Source organism: Pteropus vampyrus, unplaced genomic scaffold (genome assembly GCF_000151845.1).
Source record: "Pteropus vampyrus isolate Shadow unplaced genomic scaffold, Pvam_2.0 Scaffold178, whole genome shotgun sequence".
Lineage (NCBI taxonomy): Eukaryota > Metazoa > Chordata > Mammalia > Chiroptera > Pteropodidae > Pteropus > Pteropus vampyrus.
The window spans coordinates 559,236-583,262 of record NW_011888959.1 but is presented as its reverse complement, the minus strand read 5'-3'; the positions used below and the strand labels follow the sequence as shown (position 1 = coordinate 583,262).

At 48.3% G+C, this 24,027-nt stretch overlaps 1 protein-coding gene across 11 annotated transcripts in view; it reads left to right on the top strand.

The window, feature by feature from the left end:
• WDR20 (WD repeat domain 20) overlaps positions 1 to 24,027 on the top strand; it is a 43,445-nt gene that overhangs the window by 10,976 nt on the left and 8,442 nt on the right. For 5 of the 11 annotated variants that reach the window (XM_023537111.1, XM_023537107.1, XM_023537110.1 and 2 more), the window contains exon 2: positions 19,358 to 19,540. The exons of 5 other annotated variants lie outside the window; for them this stretch is intronic. Coding sequence is in view for 2 of the 6 variants with exons in the window: in XM_011370943.2 (XP_011369245.1) it covers positions 19,358 to 19,540 (183 nt within the window). In the remaining 4 variants the exon portion in view is untranslated. Of the gene's footprint in view, positions 1 to 19,104; positions 19,198 to 19,357; positions 19,541 to 24,027 lie in introns of those variants that run through there. One more of the 11 variants, XR_896517.2, reaches the window with a different exon arrangement.

Below are 24,027 nucleotides of genomic sequence, written 5' to 3'. Positions count from 1 at the left end.
CCTGCAGTTTCATATCCACCATGCGGCCCGTCCAGCACCTCGGCTCCGTGGTGGCTTGGCTTTCCCTGTCCACCCCCAGTGACCTCCTCTGGTCCAGCTCTGGCACTCTCTCCCATACTGACACACCGGGTCTCATCCTCAGCTGAAACTGTTAATCTGATAGAAACCGTGTCCTCCTGCCCCAGTGTGACTTCGCCCCCCCCGCAGCAGTCTCTCCAGGAGACCGGATACTCAGCTTCTACTGCCAGGTCCGTCGGATACCGGTTGCCCGTGACTTCCTGACTCCTGAGCAGCATCTGAACCGTCCATCATCTTCTCTTGAAAACTTGTCATGTCACTTTAATTTTGACTTCCTACCTTTCTGGCCCAAATCTCTGGCCAGTCACAACTTCCACCTTTGCCAGTTCCTCCCGCTCTGCCTGGTCTTTCACTGGATTCCCTTAGGGCTCAGTCCTGTTCCCTTTTCTCACTCCCATTGTAAGTCTCTACTGTGTCTGCATCTTATGTTCCTAAAATTATTAGTTTATGTCTGTTCTCCTCACCGAAGGAACAAGGATTTATTGCAGTAAATGGATCCAGTGGGTAGGCCTTGGGAAGCGGGAATCCGCTCATTAGGGCAGTGAACACTTACACCACGTGTGCTCCAGCAAAGCCCCATCTGTGTCACTCCTTAATAGTGACTTCGGCCAGTTCCCTCTCCTGCTTCTGATGCCTTGGTTTCCTGATCCATCTGTCCATGAGCATGGGTGTGGGCGTCACTGGGTCGCAGCTGTGGCTGTCCTCTGTGGAGCTGGCACCTGCTCCGCAGCCACGGGGCGCTCAGGTCTCTGTGCTGCTAGACAGCTGCTGGGCTCCGTTACCAGCTTGCGCTTCACCTCCTCATTCCTGTTTTAATTCTTTCTTGAACAGACTTGCAAGAGTTGGTCAACTAAAATTTCGTTTCAAAGAACCAGCCATTGTTTTTCATTGTTGTTTTATTAATACCCTTTGTTATTTTTATTTCCTTTCTGTTTTCTTTAGATTTACTTTGTTCTTTTTCTAGCTTTCTGAATTGAAAACATAGGTTTTCACCATTTCTTTATAATGATGTGCTCAAGACTGTAGGATTCTCTCCAAGTATTGCTTTCACTGTCTCCCGTGTGTTAGATGTGTGGTAATGTCACTGTCATTAAGATCTAAATATCTCGCTATTTCCATGTTCATTCCCTCTTTCACCCTTGAATTTCTAAGCAGATATTTTTTAGTTTCTATTCATGGTGTTTAATTTTGTTCTTGATGAACTTATTTACATTCTGTGGTCATGGAATATATTTTTTATATCCGTCATTTCAAATGTGATGAGACGTTTTCTTTGTGACCTAGTTAAAATGCTCTGCATTTTTAAAGAATGTACATCCTCGGGATGAGTTCTCTGTGTGTTTGATCAAGTTTTTAATGCTCTTCACATTGTCTGTAGCTTCATAGTTTTGTGACTGCTTTTTCAGTTACTGATAGGTGTGTTGAATATCTCGCTGTGGTTCTAGACTTGTCAGTTTCTGTCCCTTTTTGCTGTATATTACATACAGAATCGTTCATCTTTGTGGATCGTTCTTTGTGTTGGTGTTCTAGACTCATCTCTGTTTTTGTCATAAATTCTATTTTGAGGATTGGAAAATCAATTTCTTTTTATTAGTATTTCCTTGAAATGTCTTTCTATCCCTCTTTTTCAGCTTATGCATGTAGTTTTGTTTGTGATGTGTCCTTTTGGTCCTCTTAAATGTTTCTATTTCCTTGTTGTCCGTGACAGTTTCTCCTCTAACTCTCTCTTTCCCCGCAACCTGCTTTCGTGCTCTCGGCTTCCTGTTGGTTTTACCTCCGTAGTGGACCTTGAGTGCGTCTGCTTTGTCTTCACTGCCCTCACTCACCTCGCCTGGACGCCGTGCAGCCCCCTGGTCTCCCGCTTCGTTCTTGTTGCCTCTACTGTATTCTCTGTATAGTAGCCAGAGTGAGCTTTAAAAATGTGAATCTGATTGTCACTCTCAGGCTCAACATCCTTCTGTGGTTCTTGTTGCTTTTAGCATTAAAAGCAAAATTGTTGTCATGGCCTAGGCCCTGAACGAGCTCGCCCTTGCCCACCTTATCACCCTCTTTTCCCTTTTCCGTGTCTTTCTCACTCGCTGGCTTCAGCTTAATCCTTCCAACGAGCCTTGCCCTCCTGGCCACAGATTCTGGTGGCCAGTTCCTTTGCCTGGAGCGCACGTCCACTTCCCAGCCCTTCACTGCTTAATTCCTGCTCCTTCCGATCTTAGCTCATAATTGCTATTTTTGTCTAAGCCTCTTACCCCAACCCCTAGGTTAGGTCAGGTCTCCTGTTAGCCTCTACCAGGTGGTCTCTCTAGCACATGTCATGATCCTAATAAAATAATTTTCACTCGAAACGTAATTTCCCTCTTCTCCCTATCCGCTAAACTGGATTGCAAACTCAGGAGGGCTAGTTCTGTCTGATGCATTGCTAAAGTCTAGCTCAGCGCCGTTGCCGCATTGTAGGCGCTCCGTAATATCTGAATGAAGGGGTGAAGGTATAATTGGCTTGTCACGTGTTTACTGCCAGTGGGTAGGTTACTGTGGTAAGCATGTTGTCTTGAATGTAGCTGGTGTTGGATTAGACATTTCAAAGAATCAGTCTCTGGTCTTTTTCATCTGTGTCTTGAGATAGAGGACAGCAAGCATTATGTGCATTCCATTCCTCTCTCCCTTCTTTCTTCCCCGCTTCTCCCACACATGCACCTTACCTTAGCACTGGCAGCAGGTAGATGCATGAAAGAAAGCCGAGAAATCTGGTCAGTTTACAAGTTTTTCTTAGACGGGAAGTCTGCTAATCATTCAAATCACTAGTAAGGTTGCTATGTAGGAATTTTTCTTTCATTGGTGGCAGTGAAAGGGAAAGATTTTATTTCCCCCTTGAAGTTCAAAATAAGGTATGTTTATGGTAGAAAATTTGGAAAATTCAAGTAAGAAAAAAAAATCCCATCTACAGCTCTTAGTATTTTGGTATTTTTCCTGCCAATCCTTTTTTGGTGCTCAGTTATATACTTTAAGCATAATTTAGGTCCCTGGCACCTAATATTGTGTCTGGCACCATGAGGATGCTCACTGAGTATTTAGAGAATGAACCCGGGTGTGTGTTTTCAGCTTGAAAATCGTCCGCAGCTTCCTAACTTAGTGCCTAGGTAAGCGCTGCTTTTGTCGACGGCGTTCATCGCTGTTTTGGAGTGGTCGAGCTTTGCGTGAGCGAACAATCAGGATTTCTTGATTTCTTATGTCTTATACAGGAAATAATCTGCCAGCAGTTTTCTGCTGAACTCTGAGTGGTGGAAACCAGTGGGCCAGGCCTGGCATAGTTTTCGCTGTAAGTTTGGTTGTCTTTATCTTACCAATGTTGACCTCAAAAGAGTGATTGAAATATAACCTACTGGTGAGCATAGTTTTGAAACACATTTTGTAGAATTTTCATTTGGTAAATAAATATTGATGAGATTAGTAATAAAATGTGCAATGATGGCTACTTAACATTATGCGCTAAGCCTAAGGACCATGTTTAGTCCATCATAGAAAACTAAAGAAATGAGAGGTTGGCCTCTCATTTGAGTGACTCATGTCTGAGGTCTCTTGGCTCCCTTTATGAACGCCTGGTAATGCCAATTAATAAATAGGAGGGTTTAATTGGGCTTGATTCTTCTGTGGCTCACTGCTGACCCCCCCATTTCCATACCACTTAACCTGACCTTCCTTATTGTCCCATATCTGCTTGAAGTTGCCGTTGTCACCATGCAGCTAACTTTCCCACGATTTGTAATGGTTCACTTTACTAAAACCATCGAATCCATGCTGAGCCTAGTAAGCAGGTTAGCCTACCAGTGGCCTCTTCAGAATTCCTCTGTCCCCATTTCTGCGATGAGGTGCTCACACACAGATGTTTAGCTGGCCACGCTGACACCTGTTGCCCTACACGCCAGTCTTGCCTGTCTGCTTGACTTGGTCTCACAAGCGCCCTCTCACACCCTGCCTACGCCATTGCGTATTTGACTTCTCACGTTCGCAGAACCCGCTACGGCACGGTTCTCTTGCGCGTGGCCCTCCAGCAGCAGCATCCGCTCAGAACCTGTGCAGACGTGCGATCTGGGTATCTGCTTTTGACCAGCTGAATCAGCTCTGGGGATGGGCCCAGCAGTCAGTGTTCTGCTTGCCAGCCAGGTGATCGATGTGGGAGAGTTTGAGAACCATGGCCTTAGAGGGTCTCGTTCAGGGGTCTCCTCACTGCAGACACTCAGCCAAAGCTTAGCGGCTGTTTAATTTGTAGATTATATTAGTACCAATTGATTAATTTGGTTATCATCACACCTGCCATTTATTCAGCACTTACTCTGTGCTGGGCACTAAACCAGGACCTTCACATACACTGTCTCATCCTCACAAACACTTTGCAAAATAAGTAGTGCTTTTTCCCACTTTACGTCGATGGGAGGCCTGTGAGAGCTGATGCCTCTGCTGGGGTTCCACGGCAGGTGGGTGGCCGCATCCTTCCTAGCACCGCATGCTGCCTTCCATAAACCTGGCATAAACCCTTGTTCCCAAAGAGTAGGTGCGAATGTGTGGCTGTCACATGGTCGCATGACAAATGGTTGTAATACCCATATTTCTGCATTTCCCCCATCATATTCTTAGCTCTATCCACTCAGCAGCAACCTTTCAGCTTTTTAAAAGTAGAAACATGTACTTTTATGCCCCTTTCTTCATTTTCATTTACTTACACTGTGTCAACCTCTGCATGGTCATGTGCCTAGCCATCGTGTTGCACGTGCTACTCAGTGTGTTTGTCTCAGAAATTAACTCGTACTTTTGTCGAAGTATAAATTGATAAGATCTGGCTTCTGAGCTTAGGTTATTTTTACAACTTTAAAAAGTGATGCTACATTGAATTTAGTAAAATCTTAAGTGATCAGGAAAAGTGATTTTGCTGGCTTTGCCTTAGTCCGGCTGTGTTTTGAGAGTGAACGGGTATCAGCCGATGGAGCACTGCTTCGGCCCAGGGGACCGTCGTCATTGCTGCGGAGGGGAGAGGCCTGGTGGTCTAGGCTCTGCGTGCTTCCTCTTACCTCTTCGACCGTACCGCCTCTCGCTTTCGCTGCCCCCACCCCATATTTATACACACACATCTTTGGACAGGCAACTAAATAGAAAAATCCATTTATTTTTGAAGTGCTTAGGAGGAAGTAATGCTTGTTTGCATGCTAACCTGCTGTACTTCTTGGTCTGAGTGCATTTAACAAATGTAAATTGATGTTATCTATTTAATGATGATAATAGCTAATACTGACATAGCACTTTGTGCTGGCATTCTTCCCACTGCTCTACGTGCTTTAACCCCGGAAATCCGTAAGCGCTGTATGTGGTAGAGCTATTTTATGACAGTGCCGTTATCTGCAGGAGATCGGTCCCAGCCACCCCCGCCCCTGATTCCTGACACCGCAGATGGTCCCGAACCCTGTATTTGTATTTTTTCCTATCCATACATACATACCTATGGTAAAGTTTATAAATGAAGCACAGTAAGAGATAACAACAACGATAATAAAATAGAACAATTATAACAAAACAACAGCAATAATAAAGTTGAACAATTATAACAATGTACTGTAATAAAAATGGTGTGAATGTGGTCTCTCAAAGTGTTTATGGTCCTGCACACACAGCGTGGAGACGCTGGACACAGGCACGGATGACTTGCGGGCGGGACGGCGTGAGATTCCATCACGCTGCTCAGAGCGGCATGCAGTTTAAACCTTACGAACGATGTATTTCTGGAACTTTGCATTTAATACTCTCAGACCATGGTTGATCGCAGGTAACTGAAACTGCGGGTGGGGAGGACTGCTGTGTCCCCATTTCCTCATTTTGTGGAATCAGTATTGCGGAAAGGCAGAAAGCTGGGCCAGGCTCAGAGCGCCAGGAGCAGCCCTGAGTGAACGCTGGCGGCCTGGCTCGGCGGGCCCGGCTCCCACCGCTGCTCCAGGCTCGGAAATGCGCTGCTTCACGCTTGTGAAATGGTACGCTGCTCGGCGTTTTTGTTTTCCGGTTTAGGACCTGCGTTGGGGAGGGGTTGACATGAGAGTTCACATTTTAAAATGTTAAGTGATCCAGTTGTTTGCCAGGGACCCAGGCAGAAGACATGTGCCCTGCCGTGAGAGTCGCCCTCTGGAATGGGACCGTCCTAGGCTTGGATACCCGCCTCACAGCGCCTTTCTCAGCCTCGTCTTGCACCCAGCCAGGCCCCTGCTGGTGCTCTGCGCGGCCATGCTCCTTCTCCTTTGGGTCCTTAAGTGGCTGTGGGTTCTCACTGCCTGACCTGCATGTACGTGGCTTGAAGTCCAAGAACTTTGGGGGAGGAGCATAAGTACTTGGACTTGCGGTGGACGAGAATTGGGGATATTATGCTGCTGTGCACCTCTTCACATTGCAGTACAAATCGAGCGGCAGTACCCACGAGGAGGCAAGGTGGGATCTTCCCATACCTCCCTGAGGGACTGCCTTGTGGGTTGTGGACACAGGTGCTGCTTCTGTCGTGCTTTTGACACCTGTTGGTATTTGGAGCCTCAGCCTTCGTCATAACCGAGCAGGGCTGCTGGCCTGCTTGTCTTAGCTTTCTCTCTCTGTGCACCCTTGCTTAAAGTTGCTGCCCATGTCTGCGTCCTTCTTATGTTTGCGTACCAAATTCGCGTGCTTCCCTGCTGGCCAGGGTTCAGCAGTGGGCCCGTGGCTCTGCTGCGGAGGGAGAGTTGTCCAGAAGGCAGTCGGCAGCTGTGGGAGGAGCCAGGAGCGGCCTTGGCCGTTGCTCGGGACATGGCCAGCTCGAGGGCTTTGAAGTACCAGGCGGTGGACAACTCCCCGCACCCTGCTCAGCCTAGAGGAGGCTGGCAGCGGTTGGAGCACACCCATGAGCTTGGCACCCGCTGAATAAGTGTCCTTTGGTCTATGCTAAGCTTAATAGTTTTGTAAAGTCTTCTGTACTTTGTTATAAATAATGTAATTTCAAGGTATGACAACTGGTTGTTTTTATCTGATGTAGAAAGAAGACCACAGGAGAAAGGAAAGGGGAAAGAAATGAGGGGCTTGGGGTTCGGCTGCCCTAGGGCTCTTCCTGAGTTACCGGCCGTGGTGCACTTGGTGGGAGATAAGACCAGAGCCAAGTTCAGTTATGGTGGGGATAAAGTGTATGATTTTAGTTTACTTCTTTGGTCTTAAAACGCAGCATCTTGAGAGCAAATGTGTCTTTTTTTAAAGCTTCGCTCCAGCTGTTTGTCCTCTGATTCCATGAGTGTAAGACTTCGCGTCACCTATATGAGGCCATTGTATACAGAGATGTTACACAGTGATTCACACCTGGAAATGAGTTGCTTTTTCAGTCCTCTTCTTTGTGAATAGCTTTATATTTAACTTTGTAAGCTCATAGTTGCAGGTTTTTAATTATATATGTTTTATTACATGCGATAATGAATGATAAGTGCTTAGAGGGAAGCAAATGTGCAATTGTTGCCAAGTGTTAACTTTTAGATTATGGTTGATTTCAGCCTTCACTGTGGAGCTTCTTACTCCGTTCCATGCTGGTTGGCCTGCTAACCTACATTTAAAATACAGTGCTTTCCCCGTTGAGAGAGACTACGAATACAGTACCATCCCTATTGAACCTAATATTTTTATTTCAGGACTCGAGATTTTAACTTTTAAATGATAAAATGCTACTGAATGCAGAAAAACAAATTCTGCTGTGTAACCCTTTTAGCTATTTCTGGATCAAGGATAATTTAAGATTGGGTTTTCCCGGGATCTCTAAGCATGGGACTAATGATAAATTCTCAGTTCAATTCTTGTGAGAAAGATGGGGATCCAATTTTAGATCTACTTTAGAGAAAAACTGGGAGGTAAACTTGGAACAGATTGGATTTCCCAAAGAGGGCTCTGGGGAGAGTTACCTTTATCTGCCACTGTAGCAAATTGGGAACATACAGCGAACCCTTCCGTTCTACCAGGAGTGCTGTTTGAAGTGAGACAGTAGAACCAGTCATGGCCTCCTTATCTGTCCCTTGAATGATCGGCTCCTTCAAAGAACTTTCTTATCCTTTCTCATCCCACTGAGTGACATGGCTGCCGCTACAGAAAGAAACATTAATAACAAACTCCAGCAGTCCTAATTCATGTGAGACTTATGATTTGGCCAGTTTGAAAAATATCACCTGTTGGCGATATATCATCTTGCTTATGCATTTACTTGATGTAACAGTAAGCTTCCTTTTATGGTGAATTTTACTGTTCACAAGTCACATAGTCTTCTGTGACCCTGTGCTAGGCCGTGGCACACTTTTAAACTACTAGAATAATTTTCAAATAGTCCCAGCAGATTTTTGGCCTGTGATTTTTTTCCTTTTTCTATTTAAAAAATTACATAAGTAATATGTAATTATTGACAAAAAGAAATTAAGATAGGCAAAAAATTGTTACCTAAATACTACCCCCCTTTTAATAATCACTTTTAATATTGTGGGGAAATATCTTTTCAAATTTTTTTTGCAAATATGTACAAATAAGTAAATATATGGCTCAAACAATCATACTTTTTTAATTGTGGAAAATTTCTAACTTACACAAAAGCAGGAGTGCTGTAATGAACTGCCATATTCCCGCCCCAGCTTCTCTAGCTGTCTACACGCGGCTGGTCTCATCTATTATCTTGTCCTTACTACAGTATTTTGAAGGAAATCTCAAACATCATGTCTTTTCTTCTATATTTTTTCTATAATACATGAACTGGGGGAAATAAAAACCATGTTTTCACATGTAAAAATCTTAACATTTGAACATAGTCTTTTTGTTGACAGATTCATAAATACTCTTTACAGTTGATTTCTTGATTTATAAGGATCTTTTAATTAACTTTTTTTGCTTTATTCTACAAGACAGAATAACTCTACCGTTATTACTAACGATATGATTACAGCATGAATACGATTTTAAGATTTCTTGGTAATTCTTTTTGTTTTTCGAATCTCATTGTTTATTATTGTATTTTTCGTTTAATGATATAGGATTTAATATTCTCCTTTGCTAGTAAGTAAATACCTTTATTTTAAATGGCTACGTGATACGTTCACCCATTTCCTTCTTGGAACACATAGGAAGTTAATGTTTTATTATAAACAAAGCTGAGTTGACTGTCTTTGTTCATGTGTTTGCTCATTAAAAGTTTTCATTTTGAATTTAAGATAGCATACGAACAGGAGAATGTATAAGTTTAAAGCTCTATTAATTTTTCACAAGGTGGAATCAACCTCAGAGTCAGAGCAGCTCTCCTGGCCACGCAGAGGTCCCCTGTGCCCGTCCCTCCCCCCCATACACACACCAGGAGTGACCACTGTCCTCACTTGCAACGCTGCACATTCATTTTCCTCTTGTTTGAACCCATATAGATAGGATTATTTAGTACGCGCTTTTTTACATCCGGCTTCTTTTCCTCGAGATTATTTTTTGAGGTCCTTCCACGCTTACTCTCAGCGCGTGTATTCAATGAGGAGTAGTCTGTATAACCCACTGTTTAGCCTGCTGGACGTGGACATTTGTGTCGTGCCAGTTTGGGGCTATTACAAATAGTTTACACACTTGACAAATATTTTCTAAAGATTCCCAGGTGTCAAATCTGTGTTTAAAGGAAAGGAGGCTCTTGCTACATGTGGCCAGACTGCCCTGCGTGAAGGCTGTGCCGGCTTACTCCCACGGGAGTTAGGCGGGCCTGCCCTCCACGTTCCCGTGTGTGCCGATCTCACTGGTCCATGTTTTGAAACCGGCTGTCACTGCATGACTAGGGCTGCAGTGGTGTCTGAAACCTTTCAGGTGCCTAAAAGGGCTTTTTAAATCTCAGAGAGAAACTAACACCAGAAATGCTTGAGTGGCTGTTAGTGAGGTGGCCTTTAAGACAGTTATGCCCTAGAAAAGTGTTGGGCTAGTTGGGGAGATAAGACGTATAAGGCAAGTGGCTAACAGCACAAGTGCCAAGTGAGCAGTTGCGGCGATGCTGTGAGACTTCAGCGAGGGAGGGATCAGAGCGTTTCTTCGCGGGAGTGTTCAGGACAGGTCGGCTCTCTGTTACTCCCTTTGACTTGAGGCTGCTTTCCTCAGCAGAGGCCTGGCTGGGGCAGAGACCATTTGAATTACAGAGGCCAAAGCCAGTGTTTTGGCCCCGTGCTTTAGTGGCTCGTCCCCCTCATCGTGTAAGAGTAGCTCTCTTGCTTCCTGTTTGGAAATACAACAGTGTACTGGCTCCAAAATGCTAGCATTTGATGTAAAATTACTGGTACACATCAGTGTCGTTTTTTTGAAATGTATGTTACAGATTCAGTAGTCTGTTCCAACTGTACTTGGGCAATTGAAAAAAAAAGGGGTGACAGCTTGATGTGGTTGCAAGCACAGCTCTGGGCTCTGTGAAACCTTGGGCAGATCACCGCCCCTCCCTGGGCCTCGGTTTATCTATAGGAGGAGGAAAGGGCCTCTACACAGTTGGGGGCTTCTCGTATAGAACGGGAGCCCCTCTGCCGGTTCCTGCTCGTGTTACTAGCAGCCACCCGTGCGCTGCGTCAGACGGCCGAGCTCCCGGCCAGTCAGCGGCCAGTCAGCGGCCAGTCAGCTTGAGGAGCCGCGGGGTCTGGGCGCGGCTGCCCCCGGGCACCTCCCCGCCCGCCGCGGCGGGCCGCAGCGTCACCACGGCGCTTTCAGAAAGTCACGGAATTCCCCACCTGCTACCCCTTTCAAAGGGAACTTTTAAAAAATGATTTTCTCAGAATTTCAAATGAGTATTTCGCAGAAATGAAAGTGCCTTGCCTTTTCTTCCGTTTGAGCTGTCGCTGTTCCCTTGGGAAGAGGAATGCATATTTCTGTGCACATTTAACGGACGAGTTGAATAAACGGGTCGTTTGGGTCTGTCAGCATTTTAATGTGATGAGATCTGTTGTGTGCAAACTGAATTTATCTGACGTTTACTCATAGTTTTTCTTTGATGAAGAGTCAGTATTTCATGAGCCTCAACGAAGCACCACCACAGCCACTTGTAGCGTTTTGTATTGTAATAAAGGACTTAACCCGAACGTGGAGTACAACCTAAGAAAAAGAAGAAATGGCGAAGATGTTGCAGTTTAGCACTTTTCGAGTTTTTCGAAACGTGCTCTAAGGGAGAAGGGATAGATTTTACATAGCTAATAGCTTTTAAGTGACATAGCTAATAGCTTTTAAGGCTGCAGTTGGGAGAGAACGAGGATGCGTGATAACGTGGTAACGACGGAAACGACGATGCGCAATAACGTGGTAACGATGGAAACGACGATGCGCGATAACGTGGTAACGATGGAAACGACGATGCGCAATAACGTGGTAACGACGGAAACGACGATGCGTGGTAACGTGGTAACGACGGAAGGCTGTCATTTCCGCAGACATTCGACTGACAGCGCTCAGCCTGGGAGGAGATGCTTCCTCCGCCCCCACCCCCAAGCAGGTCTCCAAGGAGGCTCCCCTGGCCCCTGCGAGAAGTGGTGCTTACGCGAATAGCAAGCAGTTCCAGACTGTCGCTGTGAAATTTCGTGGGACACATTTTCCGCCTTTTGTAGCTGTGCACCTCGTCTCATTGTGGAGTGACGGCAAGGCGGCCCCCTCGCGTATCACATCTCGTCATGCGCCTGCGTTCTGAGGTGTGTCTGGCTCTTCTTCCTTCCCTTCTCTCTCCCTTCGTGGGGTCCCCTGCCCCACTTCTCGTGCCCTCGCTGCTGCCATGTGAGAGGAGCTCTGGAATTCGAGGGGCGGGTGCTCAGTCCAGGGTCACGGCCCATCAGAAGCGTGGTGACGCACGGGTGGTTTGCTTCCGGTCAGGGAGTGGGTCTGGTGTGCCAGCGCGCGGGTGCTAATGTGTCCACGAATGAAGGAGGAAAGGGCAGATACTCTCATCTAGGAAAATTATATTGGAAGGAAAACGCGCCCTAAACTTGGGCTCTGCAGCTGTCTTCAGGAAATTAGGGCAGAAAGAAATCTTCCTGTTTTTCCTTATTTATATTTCTTCGTAGGTGTTAATGAATACTGAGAATTTTCAAAGCCTGTATGCTAAGCAGAGTCCTTATGTATTCAGAAGGAGAAATGCAAGTTTGAACGAGGGGAACTCAGTTTGCTCAGTGCCTGCTCAGTGCCAGGCACTATGCTTGGGCTTCAGTATCTTCCTCCAGTTCAGTAAAACAGCCCTGGAGGTAAATGCATTGAGGAGACGTGTCTGGAATCTGGGCCAGACGAGCAAGGCAGAGTGCGTGACTTCCACTCCAGCAGGCGGAGGGACATGGAGTCACGCAGGGATAGCGTTTTAGAACTAGGTGCTACCTGAGATCGTGTCAACTTCCTGTCTTAGCAACGTGACGCAGGGCAAGGAGCACGGGTTGGAATTGAGACAGCCACTTGCTTCCTCTTGACAGCTGACTCCGTCACCCTGTTTATAAAATGAGAGCGGCCATGACACGTAGGGCGCAGGTTTGTGACAGGGTCAGATACCGCATGCCGTTTGCAGATGGGGCGGTCTGTTCACAAACAGGCGCCGGCCAAGGCGCGAGCTGTTAGGGTTTTGCTCAGCGGAAGGATTATATTTAGCTTTCCTGTGTCTGGCTGTGGGCCCCTTCTAGTTCCTCACCCTTTTCTTCCCCTCATGCGGGTTCATTTCTGCAGTAGATATTCAACGATGCCGCCTGTGTTGCCGGGCCTAAAATAAACCCTGTTCTTTTCACACAGCGAAACTGTGCAGTCGGGTGACATTTTTTTTTCCTACTGGGATAAGTGATCCCAAACCTAACTGACTTAAGACCCCTGGTACCTTTTTTCTAAGTGCTAGACTCTTCAGATACCGGGAATGCCAGGCGTGCAGGCCTTTGGGGTGTAACTTGGGCCGCGGAAACAGACGGTGGATCGTGCGTGGGGCTGATGCACCGACGAGCCTGGCTCTGCGTCTGCTCCAGGGACGGGTCCGGATGCTGGTGGCTGCGCCGGCCTATGGCCGATGCTCCCCGCTTGTTAACACTGCCGAGCTGCGCAGGGAGCGCGGCCCGCAGGGTGTGTGGAAATCACTGTCTGGTATTTTCGTCATTAGAGCCAGCTTGTTTTCCACAAGGTGAAGGAAATTTTGGTTGAATAGTACGTTCGCAAAGTGACTGTACCTCACCTCGGTGTGGTCAGTCTCGTTTCATTCAGCCTGTGACTTGGAAGACTCTGGCGTTTCCCCAGCTTTCGGTCGGGATGGCCGGCTAGGTGTGGTCCAGCCCAGCCTACGGGCTCATCCCTTGCAGGCTCTAGGAACCCCCAGCCTGTGTAGGTGAAAAGTCTCCCCCAAGAAGCACCGGGGAGCCGTCTTTGTGACGCGGCGTGTTTTGGATCCCAAGTCTTAAGATGGGACTCCAGGGGTCCCTCCTTTCCGAGGAGGTGGTCCTTGTGGCCCCGGGAAGTGCTCCTGAGTCTGCTTTTGGCTCCGACTTTGGTTGTCTGGGATGCGGTCAGAGGCATGACAGTAGGGAGCACAGCATCCGTGCTCTCCTGATCTCCAGATGGCGCCCCGGAGACCTTCGACGCCGCGGGACTGCTCCACTCAGGCCGTCGGTGACCCAGCTGCCTCCTGGCCTTTTCGTTGTTTTTCAAAGGAGCTAGACTTTCACAGTATGTGGAATACGGTTAACATGTGACAGCTCATAAATGTGGCACGTAGCGATAGGCACCAGGGTAGGTAAAGAATGCTTCTCCGAGGTGAGGTCAGGAAGAGGCGCCAGTCGTGCTGCTGTGAGCAGAATTAGTGTGGGTGTTGGGGGTAGGGGGGCATTCTGGGGAAAGGAGGCATGTGAGGCTCGAAGGTGCAGCATGTGAACAAGCCTCGGGGGACAGAGGCGATGAGGCCCGTATTAGGAGGGCCCGTATTATGCCTGGCAGAGCTGGGGAGGGTTTGAGTAGGGGGGGTTTGAGTGGGAGAGTGGCCTTAGGCTTCGCAAAGATTAATCTGGCAAAGTGTGTGGGACGAATTGGAAGTGGGTAGAAATGGATGGAAAGAGCCTGGTGCCAAGCCGAGAAGGCTGACCTAGGTTGGGTGGGGGACTGAGGAAGGACCGGCCGGATGCGGGCACCGAAGCTGTCATTTGGGTAGGCAGTGTCGTCCTGGGGACCTGACTGAGGCAGCAGGCTTAAGCTTGGGAGAGGGGCTTAGGAGTGACTTCCGGTGGAGATGGGGGAGACAGGTAGAAGGTCTGGGTTGGGCATTTGGCAGCTGTTAGATATGCTAGTAAAAGGACTCATTTCTGGCAAGTTCCATGGGACAGGTGCTCTCTGAGGTGCTTCTTGCACGAGGAAGGAGAATGTGCAGTTTTGGGAAAACGAAACCCACCTTTCGTATCTACACTGCCCGCCACGTATCAGAATCTGACCTGCATTTTTCACAAGAGGTCTTTCTGAGCTGTTTTCCATGCCACACCAAATGCTTTCGGGTCCTCAGGGGTGTCAGGAGCAGGTTCCCCGAACGTGCCTTCTCTGAGCCCCACCGACGGCTGTGGCAGGGTGCCGAGGACCTGGCAGGCCCGCTGACCCCGTGGCAGCCATTCCCCTCTGGTAGGCTGGACTATCCCAGGTTCAAGGTCCTCCTCGTCTTCGTCTGCAGGCCTGATGGGCTCAGGGGTGGAGGTGAGCGCTGCTGCAGGCCTTTGCTTTGCTGGCGAGATAAATGCTCACTGGGGCCATGCTAAGCCGACCAAGCTGACTCCGTATTTCAGCAGTATTTGTCATAAAAAGAATTCCAGGGATTTGAAGGATCAAAAGTCCAAGAAAAAGAAACATGACATTTTAAAGTTTGTATTTTTTGATTGAGGATTTTTGGAACCAGCTCTGTTTCAGTAGTAGAAATTTTAAACCAGCATCTGAAATTTTTCTGTGAAGTTGAGAATGAGACCCTGACATTCGTAATCGGTAACTCCTTATACAGACACTAATGAGCACAACAGTGAAATTTAATCTTGCCGCTGAAAAAATGAGAAATAATCGCAGTTTCATTCATTCAGCAGATACTGAGCATTCGTGAAACCCCGGGTACTCTGCCGGGGCCGAATAAGCAAATGTGATCTAATTCTTAAAGTTGGTAAGACGTTTTAATAAATTAGTTTTACTATTAAATTCATACTTAAGAATTCAGATAATTGGCAATCATCAGGATGCAGAAGCATTAAAAAAGTCCTATAGCGTCCGAATCTACCAGAAAGCTGAGAAACAAAAGCTGGTTTTGTGGAACAGTACAGTATAACTTTAACAAAAAAGTTCTCCTTAAAGGAATTTTTATTCTAATTTTTTATTGTAATTGTAATTTTATTGTAATCGAGGATAACAGACATAAAACAATACTGTGATCATAAGTGATCAACCACTAAATTTTGTGGAACGAATTAGGTTCTTGAGAATTGAGATAAAGGACACAGCTCAAGGAACGGCAGTTGGGCAGCTGCTTGCTGGAGGTGGTGGGACTTAGACTGATGGGTAAGATTCCTGGGAACGGGGACACAGGGACAAAGCAGACTGTCCCTGCCAAGAGGGTAACCTCATGAAGCCGGGAAGGAGGGCTGCGGCCTGCACCAGGCCTGAGACGTGTAGGGTGGGGGGCGAGACAGCGCCAGGCCCCCACCCCTTAATTCCTCCCCAGCTTCCTCAGCTGTGAAGTGCGGACAGTATCCCTGCCAGCTCCGAGGGCGGACTGTGGGATCAGCCGAGATGACGAGTGTGACGTTCCGGGTACAGAGAAGGTGTCTCGGGGAGGGAAGCGCTGCTCTCAGGGGGAACGGAGGGGACCGGAGCACAGAGGGCAGGACTGCTGGCATGTCATCACACTCTGATGCGATGGAAATTAGGAAGCCATTCGACCCGAAGTAGGATGTGACAGGGATGAATTAATAATGGAAGCTACCTTTTGAGTGCTTCTGCGTACTCTGCTTTATGGCCATTATCTGCTGGCCTCACCACCGTCCTGCAGAGGGGTCGGCAGTGGTTCTCTGAGGCTCAGAGAGAGGAAACAAGCACCTTGCCCAAGGTCACCTCTCTGCCTGGAGCGAAGGCAAGGCTGACCCTCGGTCTGCCTGGTTCTAAGGTCGGGCCCCTTCCTCCTGCCAGACGCCTCCCCCTCTGCCTGGGAAGCATCTGTTGGCTGCTGACCCGTGGGAAGAGGCGTGGCTGGCTCAGGGAGTTAACACTGCTGCCACAAGGTGTGTGCGTTCAGAGTACACGGGCACACCCCCGCCCACAAAGAACGTGGAGGGACAGGAAGCAGGGCAGCGGCCTGTCAGTGGGAACAGAGACAGGGCCTGGCAACTGGCTGTGGAGAAACAGCACGAGGTGAGTCGGAGATGACTGTGCTGGGCTGGGCTCCAGAAGGCTCAGGTACCCCTGGTGGCGCCCGTGGGTTTCTCAGAAGGGTAACTTCTCGTGGGCGCACACGTAGCAATCCCTGCAGGCTTCACAGTAATTCTTGCTTGATGTAGGTGGCATGTTGCCTGGCCAGATTTCTGTTCTAGAATGATCCGTGTCACTGGGGATTGGGAAGGAGGAGTGACCTGAGGTAAGAGATACTAAGTGTTCCTTGGGCCTCAGTCTTTTGCATCAAGTTCTTCTCCCAGTGTTGGAGGACCAGTTTTTTAAATTTCTAGTCTATCTGAACTGATACTTTTGTAAAATAAAAAAAGAATTACTAAGAAAAGAAACTGAAAAAGACGTGCAGAGTGCAAACTCTCATTTTTTATTATTAGATTCAACAGATATAAAATTACTCCGTCAAACTGCCATAAAGATTTCTAAAGCTTATTCTCGACTTCTGCATTTAATTTCGAGTACAGACTATTAAACCATTCGTGGACGGGTACACTTTGAGAGCAGTGGTCTAAGAAGAAAGTTTGTTAAGCAGATGAGTAAACAGGGTGTTTACATGAGTATTTACGTGATTTAAGAGTAAGATTAATCTTTCAGTTAGCATTTCAGATACTTTAGGTGTTCACATATGCTTTAATTACGGGTGACATCTTTTCAGTAACGTTTCATATTAGGGGGCGGGGATATGAAACCGATATGCCAGGAACTGGGGCTCACGCAGGACCGTACAGGATCCGTACGCGCAGACCGGCACAGTCCTCGGAGAAATGGGCGCCTTTACTTCCTCTGTTGTTCTGAGAACTGGGGTATATTCTTTTGCTCGTTTAACTCATATTAATATGTTTTCTTTGTTAATTTTTGGCTTACCTTTGAAGAGATTTTTATATTTCAGTGGATAATCTTAGGTATGTTCTTTATTTTTTTTATTTTTAACATTTTATTTTTTACTTTCTCCCCCCTAGGAATATTCTTTTAGGGGGAAGTTCCCTAAGCAAACTGTTTTTAAAAAGTCTCAAGAGTTATGTATGCTGTTGTAGCGATCATGTCATAATTTAATTGGTTCATATTTCAGATTAGATTTTTGTCTCTAGCTGCTAGTGTCTCTTATTTTATATTTTGAGCTATTGTACTTTTGTTGATGTCTTTCTCACTCTGAGGTGATTTGCTGTGTTGTTCTCTTAGTCTAGAATTCTCTCTCCTGCCTTTAGTGCCCAGCCTAGGGGCTTTCCCTCAGCGTCTGGCCTCCGGCTGGCTCAGGGGGCCTCTGCTGAGCTGGCCTCGAGCCCCTGCCTTGTGGCACTCTCTCCCCTCCCCTCCCGTTCCCTTCAGCCCCGAAGTCAGGACTGCTCTTCGTTTTGTGTCATACTTCAGATTACGCTTTCCAAGGCTCTTTCCTGCATCTGCTCTCTCCTTTCATCCTGAGGACGATCCCATGAGGTTGGGATCAGCAGGGCGGAGCTGCCTCCTCCTCCCAGAGCCCCACAGCTGGACGAGGGCGTCGTCTGCACCCCTCAGCCCTGTGCCCCCACAGCGCCTGGTACCCCTGGGTCCAGACTTCCAGACGCGCTCGGGTTTTGAGTTTGCGCAGAGGCCTGTCATTTGGATGTCCTCTTTCTACTCGGTATTCACATTTGCTATCTGAAAAGTCAGTCTTAGAGTCCTCGCAGTGTCACAGGCCCCTTTGAAAGGAAGAACCTTCAGAACCCACGCAGGGCGTGGCAGTGCAGACCCGCGGAGCCCGCGCGGCTCGAGATGCTCTCTGGGTGCATCTGTTCACAGTCCTCTGCACCTGGGATGTAACAGCAGACGTGGGGGGAGGGCGGGTTTCCTTTATTTCAGCAGTAACATCCAGCGTACTGGATCGCACAGAACATTTCTCGTGAAGAAAAGAATCCTGCTTTGGAAGGAGGGAGGCACGTTGAAAAATCACATTTAGTCCAAGTCCAAGTCATTTGCACTTGACTTTGGGGCATGTGGGTGTGTGGGTGTATGTTTTCTCCCTCTTTATCGTCAAACAGACCTGGGTTCCAAAGTCGCCCTGCCACATAGTAGGTAGGTATGGTGACCTTGGTTGAGTCATTTCCCTAAACTCGTTTTCTCATCCGTAAAATGGAGAAATATTATCTACCTCGAAGGACCATTGTAAAGATGAAAGATGACGCATGCCTCGCACTGAGGGAGCGTGGGCTCCGTAGGTGAAGGTTACCTGTTAGTAAATGCGGGAGAGGGATGGGAGAGGGCGGGACCCAGTAAGGGAGCGCCTGCTGGCAGTCGGCTGCGGTCTTGGTTCCCAAACCTGAGTGGGCATCAGGATCACCCGGAAGCCTTTTTAAACTACAGCTTGCTGAGCCCGCCCCGTCCTTTCTGATTCCTGTGGTCTGATGTGGGGCTGGAGAGTGCGCATTCCTGAGTTTCCAGGTGATGCTGCTGCCACTGCTGGTCTGGGGACCACACTTTGGGAAGCACTGGGCTTCAGGTGACTCAACAGTGAGCACCGAGGTATTGTAGCTGCACTTGAAAGCCAAGCCTTCTGTGCTTAGGGGTCCTCTGCTAGAAAGTGCTTGAAACGCATCTTGCACAGACTAAATTTAGTATCAAGGGTTTTTCCTCCTGCAGTCCAGGAGTCTTGTTGAATACATGTGAAGAAGAAGTTGAGAAAGTCCCGGTTACAAACATTGTGGATAGTCTAACAGTGTCACATTGGCTGAGGTATGTGAAAGTGCTTTTATAAAATGCTAAAATCTGAGAAAATATTTAAAATACCTTTGTTTTTAAGATTTAACATCATAGTGGAATATAAAATAGTGTGACTTAGGTTTCTCATCTCAATGTGCTGTTTACCGTATGTATTTTTCTCTTTCTCCTCCAGGCTGCTGACTTGAGTAAACCAATAGATAAAAGGATATACAAAGGAACACAGCCTACTTGTCATGACTTCAACCACCTAACAGCCACAGCAGAAAGTGTCTCTCTCCTAGTGGGCTTTTCCGCAGGCCAAGTCCAGCTTATAGACCCAATCAAAAAAGAAACTAGCAAACTATTTAATGAGGAAGTAAGTAGCACCCTGTCTAAGCTGTTAAGATTCCCTTTAAGAATTTATATGTCCTTTCCAAGGGTAGTGGGCCTTATACTTTGAGCTAAGCCCGTTTCTCATTCTCTTGGCTGTCCTGCTTAGCGTTGCCCAAATGTAAAAGTGGTGAATTAACTTGTTGACTTTTACTTGTTCTTTGGGGTGACTGTTTTCTGTTTTTTGGGTTTTTTTCATGGAGAATGTTTAGGCGTCTATAGCAGGTGCTTTAAAACTTTTATAATGGAGATACGGGTGAGACTATAACTTGATATTTATAGATTAAAAAAGAAAATATAGAATTCCAGACTTTGTTCACATCACCAGAAAATTTCATACAGATCAAAGGATTCGATGACATTTTCTTAGGTCGCTTTTGTGTGTATGTTTGACAGGCGTTTGGCTAAGAAATCATGCTCTTGCTCTTGAAAATATTTGCTGTAAAATCACCTCTGACATAGTTAGAAATCCTGGCACTTAGAATTGGATCCCACGACATAACCATTGCCAGTGGTGTAGTATGTCCTGGAGTTTCTGGTATCTTCGGTTTCATTCTGGAAGGAGCCTGAGATAGCTGAGCTGGGTTGTCTGTTCAGGAACACATGAGGACTGTTAACCTGACAGGCGGAGATGGCCAAGTCGATTGCGTGTGTTAGGGCTGCTGCAGAGGCTCTTCGGCCCCAGGATCGCCGTTGCGTGGTGAACGGCTCCTTCCTCTGTTCCAGCACGCCTTAGCCAGCGGGGGAGGTGACGGAGGCTTGCTGGGTTAGAAGTCCTGAGTTCCACCCTGTTTGCGACCTCAGTCCTGATGTGACAAGGGTCAGGTCATGTGGGACCCCTCTCTGAGGAAGGACAGTGGTTTCGATGCCACTAACTGAGAACAGAAGCACACCATGGTTTCTGGCTCTTAAGAAATAATTTGGGGACGGATATTCAGCTTGACAGATTGTGGTTAAAATCCTGATTCATTTGCGGTCTCTGTGGCAGATGCTGTCCATGCGTCCCCAGCATCCATCCAACGTGCCCCTGTGTGGCGTTGCCAGTTGGGTTGGGGAACCTTTGAACCATGCTGTCTTCTCTCTAGCTGCATTTGGGTTGACTGGCAACGGAATTTGCCATCCGGATTGACGAACTGTGGAGGAGAAGTATTTCATCCCATTTTCCATTAAAAAGCAGAAATTTATTCTTATTTACCTAGATATTTTACTAATATCATCTAAGGAAGTGATTTCTAAGTTAGCTGGATTGTAATCAGCTAATTGTAATCAATTCGTTCATTCTTTCATTTATTGTGCGTGAGAGCGGGGCCTCAAAACCAGCCTTCTGTGCAGTTAATAGAACTCTTGAATTTGGGCTCCTCGTGGGTTTTGTTTGTGTCGGTAGGGATGTGCTATTAAGGGGGAAGGGATTGAAATCATGTAAAAGGCTGTCGGTAAACAAGGGCAGGAGGCCGCTCTGCTGAGGATGGCACAGAATGCCACTTAGAGAACAAGAAGGGTTTGTGTGTCATCGCCGGGGGAGGGCAGGAGCCGGGGACCGCAGGTCCCTGGAGTCTCAGGGCCCAGTGGGCACTCAGACGCATCAGCCCGACCCGCCCTGACTCTGGGCAGCTGGGGGCAGCAGGCTAGAAAGCACCTCCTCGCTCCTCATGACCGAAGCATGAGTTACATTTTATTTGAAAAATGGCTGTTCACAATGCTAGGACTGTGTATGATGTAATGCCAACTTGGCCTTGACAACTCGAGACTAAAATTGATTGCCCTTCACAGTAAGGAAATTCTTTGGCTGCGTGGATGACGTTTTCATCAGATTTTGGTCAGGGAGTCTCAGAGCAAGGGTCGTCAGGTTTGTTTCTCATAGAGTGCCGGGAACAGTAGTCGACGCAGTCATCACGCCACGCTTTGCACTGTCAGAGTCTCTGCTTTATTCCCTCTTGGGGATGGTGTGCGACTGTTGCCATTTTACAGACGAGGAAATTGTCAGAGAGAAGGTAAGTGAAGTGTCCAGATCAGGTGCAAGTTGATGGTAGAGTTGGAACTAGAAACTTATTCCATAAGCTCTTGCTCACTGGGGACGTGCTCCCCACCGTGGAAGCAGGACAGGCCCTTGTCTCCCCAGGAGCTCACTTAGGAAGCTGCACGCACAGTGCTGGGGCGTGTGTTCTCCCGGGGCTGTGACCGGAGGACCAGGGGACACGCGTTAGCCGTATTCTTCAGTGTGTATCAGATGTCATAAAACGAAAGCAAACATTAAGCTCGACGGAAGTCTGAGAAGGCTTCCAGAAGGTGACATTTGATATCTGGGTCTTGAACGATGCAGAGGATTTGGAGGAGTGGGAGGCAGGCCTTCAGAGCTGGAGGGCGCAGTGGCGGGGCACAGCCTGGAACCGAGGGCGGCCAAACCACAGCCTGCGGGCCTCGGGGTGGCAGGAGTCAGCCGTACCAAAGAAGCCCTTTCACGACATGCGACAAGTTCGGATCTGACTCTGGAGGCTGTGGGGGAGCCTCTGGGCCTCTACTCAAGGGGGCGACAGGGTCAAATGCGTTTTCTTAGGATTCTTGTGGAAGGTGGATTAGAATGAGGAGAGAAGGAAGGTAGCAAGCCCAGCGACAAAGCTCTAGTAACTGCCCAGGTGAGGGCTGAGGGCTTGACCTGGAGTTGTGGCCATTTTTTCATTCGCCAGACCTCGATTGCCTGCCGTGTGCTTATCATTGGGTGCAGTGGCAGATGACCCCTGCCCGCTTCACCCCTCTCAGAGGGGGGAGAGAGGTGTGAACAGAAGCAACACACACACACACACACACGCACAACACACGCACGCACACACACGCACGCGCACACGGCAGATGGCGACTTGTGATGTAGGAGGAGACAGTGGGCCTGAGAGAAACACGAGGCCTGTTTTAAGTGGGGAGGAGGAGACCGTCTCTCCTCCTGGAGTAAGTGGCGTGCTTTAAGGTGAGCCTCGCGTGAAGAGGCGGCCAGGTGAGGAACTGGAAGAGGCTCCTGCAGGCAGGAGCGCAGGTGAAGGCCCTGGGGTGGGAAAGAACCTGGGACCAGAACCGAGGGAGGACGGTGGGCACCTAGAGGGCGGTACAAAGTGGAGTATGAACCTGGGGGCCCTTGCCACTCAGGGTCCGGCCCAGGTCTGTGTCCTCTTCTGAGTCTGGGTCCGATAGAAGGGACAGGAGCGCGAGGCGGTCAGATTGGCTGCGTCTCGGAGACCGCACTGGGGAGACGTGTGGACACAGCTTGGGTTTCTGGCGATCATGGCGCTACACTGGGTACGACTGTGGAAGGAGCAGGTGTCGGGGCCCGAGGCAGAGGGCAGACAGAGGTCCGTTCCGTGCATGTGAGACTCGAGAGGCTGGTAGGTGGTTGGCTACGTGGGTCTGGAGCCCAAAACTAGAGGTAACTAGGGGAGTCGTCAGCATATAAATAGTAGTCATACCCCCGAGGTTAGGAGGAGGGTCTGCGGAGAAAGTACAGGAGGAGCCAGGCGCCCGGGACCAAGCCCCGACCGCGCTCCCAGACGGGCCATCCCACCGTGCTGTCCCCAGAGGCGCTCTTAAAGCCATCAGCTTTTTCACCCTGAATTTGCAGACTCAGCCCCGTGGCTAAGACCGGGGACCCTGGAGGCCGAACACCTGGGGCTCAGATGGCAGTTCTGCCGCTGACTGGCCAGCAGTGTGGCTCTGCTCCCTGCCCCCTCAGCTGGGGAGTGGGTGAGCGCACTACCCACCAGAGGGCGTGCTGCCCGTGAGCTGTTAGCACAGAGCGCCCCTCGAACAGCTCCTGGGGAGGTGAGATACCGGCAGTTTTGAAGGAGAAACAGAAGTACCGTTCCAGGACAAGAAGGTCAGAGCAGGGCAGCCCAGGCAGAGAATCCTCGTGTGTGAGGCTGAGTGCGGGGGCTGCTGTCTCCTCTCGGCCACCGTTAACACGTGTGCCCGGTACTGATTATTCTGACCATGCCTCCTTTGTAGAAGTACCTGGTACATGAAAACAGTGCATGGTTAGATGGATGGATGGATGGATGGCCGGTAGGCATGGAATAGTACATTCCAGAAAGCCACCTGAGATTAAAGGTAGATGAAAATCTCTATATGGTAATCGAGTGTATCTTAAAAGTGTATCTCGAGAGTATATCTTAAAGTGGGGGTGATTTTTTTCCCCATTAATTAAAAAGTAGAAGCGTCTCGAACACTTGCGTAGAGAAACATTGAGACAGCGCAGTATGGAGAAGAGGGAGAGCACCCCTGTCAGTCCCGGCGCTGTCCCCAAGACTAAGAGTCACAGCTTCTTCTGCGGACGCCAGCAGCCTTCGCTGCCAGCCTGGACCCAGATGCGTTCGGTTCGCAGAGGCTAGAGCCACTCCTGGGCCATCCAGTCACCCTGGCTGCTGTGCCTGTGCCCCCAGCAGGGAGGAAAGTCCCTGGTCCTTTCCGGCCTCCCCTGGGGAGTGAGAGCTC